Source organism: Lupinus angustifolius, chromosome LG01 (assembly GCF_001865875.1).
Source record: "Lupinus angustifolius cultivar Tanjil chromosome LG01, LupAngTanjil_v1.0, whole genome shotgun sequence".
NCBI lineage: Eukaryota > Viridiplantae > Streptophyta > Magnoliopsida > Fabales > Fabaceae > Lupinus > Lupinus angustifolius.
Genome location: NC_032009.1, coordinates 17,746,153 through 17,752,697, shown reverse-complemented (window position 1 = coordinate 17,752,697; position 6,545 = coordinate 17,746,153). Strand labels below are relative to the sequence as shown.

Below are 6,545 nucleotides of genomic sequence, written 5' to 3'. Positions count from 1 at the left end.
GATTTTAGTTTTTAGCAGTAATTGTGGAAATGATTTTTTAAAATATAATGAAAGAAGTAACTTCTAAATAACATGAGATAAAACATGAGAGTGATAGGACATTGAATGAATGAAATATTAAATCAATGTTCAAGATTAAAGAAAATTAGAGGTCAGATTTCACTGTTAAATAAATTAAGAGAGATTTAACGGAACAAGTTATTTCATGAGTTAGAGAAGTTCAAGGCTTAATTGGGATGAAGTTAAAGTTGGTGGTTCTTATTTGCAAAATGGGTAAAGTTTAAGGGAGTTTTATACACTTTCCCTATTATAATATATTTTTATTATAATGTTCAACTTAAAGTGAGATAATCAACGAGTGTTGGTTCAAGTGATACATGTTTGATTTCCTTTAAGGAATGTCTAATGTTCGAGTCTTGTGAATGAAAAAAATACACGCTCAAAAAGTTAGTCTCACGTACATGTGAATGTTCTCGACTTGAACACGATTATCTTCAGTGTGAGGATACCTGTTGGAAACCAAAAATACTTAAAGTGTAATATGTGATTAATATGTTGACAATTATTACATATGATTATATAGCTTTGTAGAAATTCAAAAATATTAAGTACTTAAAATTATATCATCATAAATATATAGAAGTATAGATAATGAATATATATTGAACCATTTTTTATGTACCTAAAAACAAAGGAGTAAAAATATAATTTCTTCTCCAAAAGTTACTAAAGTGAATATTTTTTTGGTGAAGAATAAAGTGAAGATTTTCTACATATTAAAAATATATTTTTTATTGAGTAATTTAAAGAATAATTATACTATATAGGATTATAGGGTGACTATTTACTTTTTAATTGCCCCTCGCGGATGTCAAAATATTCTTTATATTTATCGGTTTTAGCAATATTTATTCAAAAATAAAATAAAATCTTTAACATTTAAAACAAACGTTATATTTATATGATTCTTATCCTGTTTTTGACTTTCTTCTCTCTCATTAATATATTTTAAAATAAAAAAAATATTGTAACAGTAGTTTTTTATTTTGAGCTTCTCTTTTTTTTTCTCACTTTTTCAACTTTAGAAAAACCAACCACCCAACAAGTTTTTCCACCTTCTGAAATTTGTAAGTGGCTTTGAATTTCTTCAGCAAACAATTTTTCTTTCAAGTTTATTTTTTTCTTCATTTTTCCATTTTTTTTCATTTTTATTTGTTGGGTGAGTGAGATAGTTAAGTTGTTGAATACAAGATTTTTCTTTTAGCTTTGGAAGAAGGTTGTTGAATTGTGGAATCACAGTGAAAAACAGGTTCTATGATCTTTACATTCTGAAGAATATTCACACTTTGATGTTGATATGTTTTTCCATAAATAAAGAATAAAAGCAGTTTTTTTTAGAATTTTTTTAATAACTAATTTTCTCCCTTGGTTTCAGCTTTCTGTATTTTTAATGTTTAAGAAAATGCTGGGTCTGAACCAGGTTTATGAAAAATGGTGTTGTTTATTTGGTCGGGTTCTGCTTTGTTTTGAGCTGCAAAAATATCTAGAGTAAATGCTAGTTTTTCTCCCTAAAAAATTGTTTTTTCCAGAAATTTCTTAACCAAGTTGGTGTTTTTTATTTTATTTTATAAAATCTTATAAAATTGTACTATTTGTTAATTTTTATTATTATATTTTTTTTCTTCCTTCTGTTATGATGTAAATTTTTGGTTCTAGAATCTGAAAACTAAGCAAGTACTCACCTTTCAGAAATGAAAATAGAGAAAGAATTTAACTTTGATAAAAAAAACTGCAATTTTTTTCAGCAATGCTTTTTTTGGATTTTATGCATAGCTTTAGTTCCAAATGGATCTTGATATAGGGAAATAGCTTCACCTAAATCCAAAGTTTGAGCCTTTGATGTGCTCTTTTTTTTATTTTATCTTTTCACTGTGCCTTTCTATCATGCTCAACAAGGTTTGAGCTTTGAGGACTTTAATGGATTTGAAAAAAGCTATAATTTTTCCAATGACATGCTCTAATAAGTAATAACCAATTTGCTTTCTGATTGGTCTATATTGATTTCTGGTGTTGCAGGTTTTGTTGTGTTATATAAATTCTGGAGTAAGAGTTTATTTTATGCATGGAATCAAGAGAAGGCATAAGCTCTGGTGTTACAGTGATAGGAGCCGAAGCTCCATCCGCTTATCATGTAGCACCAAGGAGTGAAGCTCCAAACCAGGCTCATGTCCCTGATGCAGCAGTGACGGCAGCTGCGGCCGCCACTGCTGTTGTTGTCTCGCCGGTGAGTGTGGGATTGGATGGAACTGCAGTTAAGAAGAAGCGCGGTAGACCAAGGAAATATGGACCAGATGGGTCTGTCAATACTATGGCATTGTCAGCAATGCCGATCTCATCTTCAGGTCCACATTCCAATGACTTTTCATCCGGGAAACGGGGAAAGCTGTGCGGAATGGAATACAAGCAGTCAAAAAAATTTGGGCTGGATCGTCTAGGTAATGTGTCTTGGGTACTAATGGTTATGGAAAATTATGTGTATCATTAGTCAATATTACTTCATTAATATGGTTTATCAAGTGATTTTCATTTTGTTGTTAATATGCTCCTTTCGTGAAGTTTGAACTATGTTTCTGTTGTTTATAGTGAAATTGAAATGACTTACTTATCTTGTTTATTTGAGTTTGTCTTTCTGTCAAACTTCTGAACTATTTTCCTTTAATTGATGAAGAAAGTCTTGATTTTTTTAATAGCTATTGAACTCATCTTTTTGTACAGAAAAATAATAATTATCAAGGCCGGTGATATGAATTAATTTTCAAATTTGTTGTTTCCATGTTGAAACTTTGGAGTTTGGTAAAGCCGCCCACTTTTCAAGGAAACAGTGGGCAGGCTGATTGAAACTGTGGAGTTTGGAAAGTTTCCGGGAATCCCGTCCGCTTTTGAAGGAAACATTCCATGGGCTAGTTCGAACTATAGTTGAAACTGTGGATGGTTTAGTTGTTTCGGTTTTTCTTGTAAAAGGAATTCATTGCAAATGAAATTTCAAAATAAATGATCTTGTTTCTTTCATAACTATTTAAAAATCACATTTATTAATGTTTATGAGAGTATTGTGAATAATGAATGTTTACTTTTTCCGGAAAAACGACGTCAAGATAATACTTTTTATAACAAAATTCTATGATAATTCATGTGTCCAGGGAAAAACATTTGACTGCTTTTATGATACATTGCATACTTCCTGAGTTTCTACTCAGTTTGGTTAATATCTATTGTTGGTACTTTTGCAGGTGACTTTAATGGATGCTCCGACGGTACAAACTTTATGCCACATTTCATCACCGTCAATGCTGGCGAGGTATGCTTCACTGGGAAACAGGACATGGGTTTATGCTGCCTATTTAGTAGTATTTCCGCTAGCAAAATATTCTAAAAATAGCTGAAAACCATTATGATTGTGAAAAATAGTTGAAAGCTTTATGAATTTTTTTGTAGTGTTATAGACAGAAATCATTTACTAACAGATTCAGTTTTGTTTTTAAAAAAATTATTTTATGGTTCTTTGTTAGCATCTGTTCTTCAATTTTGTTATCACGGTCTATTAATTTCTATTGCTGTCTATTTTTGGTTATGATCCTAACTTTGTTTATCTTTTAGCATGAATGCTCACTTAATGCCTTTTCGGTTGGCTTCCATATCATGAACTCGTCTAATATGGAAACATTTTGGGGTATTGAAAGAGAGAATGGAAGCTGGTTCAATTGACTACGTGATTAACAAATTGCAATTTGACACAATTTTAAATGTTTCGCTGGTTTTGAGGATATCGACATTTTCATGGTTAAGTTGAAAAGTTGTTTGGTATGGTAGCCAAAGGTGCAAGGTGTATAGATTCAAAACCTGAAATATAGGATTAACTTATTTGTTATACATTATAGTTGGTTCTGTATGGACTATGCAGAAGTCTCTACGTATTAATTTAGCTGGTATGAAACATATTTCTAAGTCAATATCACATTATGAACCCTTTTGTAAATCATGTAGGATACGTTACCACTATTGTTATTTAATAATACACTACTTGGCTCTTGATCTGTGAGATATTTTATGACGTGGCGTTCCTTAGTAGTTGAATAATGTTATTTACACTTTGGTTATTGCAGGATATTACAATGAAGGTTATATCCTTTTCTCAACAAGGACCTCGAGCTATATGCATCTTATCTGCAAATGGTGCCATTTCAAATGTAACACTTCGTCAACCTGATTCTTCTGGGGGCACATTGACCTATGAGGTACCACAGTTAATCATGCCATTGATTAGTTTTATTTTATTTCTTTTTCCAAACTTTCCCTTCAACAATTATATTTTGATGCAAATTTAGTTAAACTAGCATTAACCGTTAATTTTTGAAAAGTTTCTGTCTTACCTAAATTCATTTGAAACTAAAGTATAACAAAAAAACACTTTGTTTAGTTTAATTTTGCTCTAGCCATAAACTTGAAACTTTGCTAAATAAATATATATGAATGAAACTTGTGCCTATTTCCGAGTTGGTTTCATATTGACCTTTATTTATCTTTCATGATGGATGCATTTGATTGTTGTTTTAGTTTCTTATAGCCCATTTTTTGTAGTTTGAGTTTCTTGGCCTTGTTATGTTTGCTGATGAGCTTGTTGCTTCTGATTTCTATTGCATGCATTGTTGATATCTCGGATGGTTATTCTCTATTAATTACTTCCTTGAACTGAAAGTATGAATATATATGTCGGAGATGGCAATAGTAATGATAGGATTGCCAATATTTATAACATAGTTCTGAAAATCGGACTGGACTGGCTACTTGAACCGATTAGATAAAAATCGTTTACTTTGCCGGTCCTGTCACAGCATATATAAACTGCCTATTTCAAAAAATGTTGAAAAACAGGCTAACCGGAAGAACTTATTGGCCTAGTACCAGTCCATAAGGTTGAACAGTTCAGCTATTTTTTGTTTACAAGACATGATTATCTTTTATTAGAGTAGTATTGATAAAGGGTGGCCCGGTGCACGAGGCTCCCACTTAGTGGTATTAATAAACAAACAAAAAGCTTTTCAAGTGCTGTTAGCGTATGGTCTTGATGAAGAGTTGTATGTTGTAACTTGTAACCATAAGTGTGAATTTTATAGAAAATTGGTTATCGCGCTTTCATTATATTGATTTTTTGTAGGGCCGGTTTGAGATACTTTCATTGTCTGGATCTTTCATGCCTACTGATAGCCAAGGAACAAGAAGCAGGTCAGGTGGAATGAGCGTCTCGTTGAGAAGCCCTGATGGTCGTGTTATTGGCGGTGGTGTTGCTGGCCTTCTTGTAGCGGCTGGTCCTGTGCAGGTAAGCATCTACAATGCTTTCCAGTTAGGATGTGCTCTCAATAATGCATTAGTGCATTTGTACCTATCTGCTCGAAAAACGAACCAGATAATTATCGTAAAACGGTGTAGGGTTGAGACATGAGAATTAAGAATTGATAGACCCTAGCTTGCATCCCTTAACAAGGACACTAGATATGCTGTAGTGTAGCTTCTAATACAAATTACTTAGAAGTTTCTTCTGAAATTGAAGGATCACATAGATGACTTGTGCATATCATCTTTTACATCAGGTCGTGGTAGGGAGTTTTCTACCGAGTAACCAACAAGATCAAAAACCGAAGAAGCCGAAATCCGACTATGCACCAACCACTGTTACTCAAGTCATTGCTGTGTCTTCTGCACCATCCCCAGCTAATACTGAAAAAGAGGATGTCATGGGTGGACATGTACTGCAAAATCCTACAACCCTTAACTCGAGCCTTACTCCACCGTCCGCATTTAGAAGAGAAAACTGGGTTAACATGCAAACTATATCAGACTCAAGAAAGTCAGCAACTGACATTAATGTATCCTTGCCCGATAGTTAAGTTCATGATCTACTCGCAATCGCGCATGCGCAACTCTTAAGATTGTTAATTTAAATGTTTACAGTGTTCTCTATCATCTTCAGATTGTTTCAAACTTGTTATCAGATCGATGTCTATCGCCATAAGATGTAGCTTGACAGTATTGTCAGTCATTGCAGCTAGGTTTTACAACTTTCTTTATCGGGTAGAGTATCTGATTTTTCGGATGATTAGTTAGAAGCTGCACTCTGCAGTGTTATGAGTTGGACTAATTGGATCTTATGTAATGAAAACTTGTTTGCCTATTTATTTATGACTGAATTTGTTGAAGCTTTTGATCCCCCAAACTAGTTTTAGTACAATGGGATTTGTTGCCATGGTTTAAATTAGAAACCTCTAGTTTTTCAGTTGTAGTTGTAACTTCTTGACTTACAAAAAGTAACATGTTTTCAGCTTATGTTTGAACAGAATTTACACAAATGGAAATTAGAAAAACGTGCTTTTAATAATTAAGTTGGTAATCTTCAAAAAATTTGGGTGGAAAGTGGAAACTAAGGAAATACTTTTCATGTATATTTTTTTGGGTACACCAAGGGCATCCTTCATCCCGTGAGTAAGGAA

General features: G+C 32.8%; 1 protein-coding gene across 5 annotated transcripts; it reads left to right on the top strand.

The window, feature by feature from the left end:
- On the top strand, positions 1,017-6,265 carry LOC109350491 (AT-hook motif nuclear-localized protein 1-like). Of its 5 annotated transcripts, none has more exons than XM_019591723.1 (6): positions 1,017-1,127; positions 2,096-2,495; positions 3,291-3,358; positions 4,164-4,295; positions 5,216-5,377; positions 5,649-6,265. In XM_019591723.1, the coding sequence occupies exons 2-6, from the start codon at positions 2,123-2,125 to the stop codon at positions 5,943-5,945; spliced, it is 1,032 nt and encodes a 343-aa protein (XP_019447268.1). In that variant the 5' UTR covers positions 1,017-1,127; positions 2,096-2,122; the 3' UTR covers positions 5,946-6,265. The 5 variants fall into 5 exon arrangements, with proteins under 5 accessions (XP_019447268.1, XP_019447278.1, XP_019447275.1 ...); XM_019591733.1 differs by having other exon boundaries at positions 1,109-1,127; positions 2,077-2,495; XM_019591730.1 differs by lacking the exon at positions 1,017-1,127 and adding an exon at positions 1,187-1,309.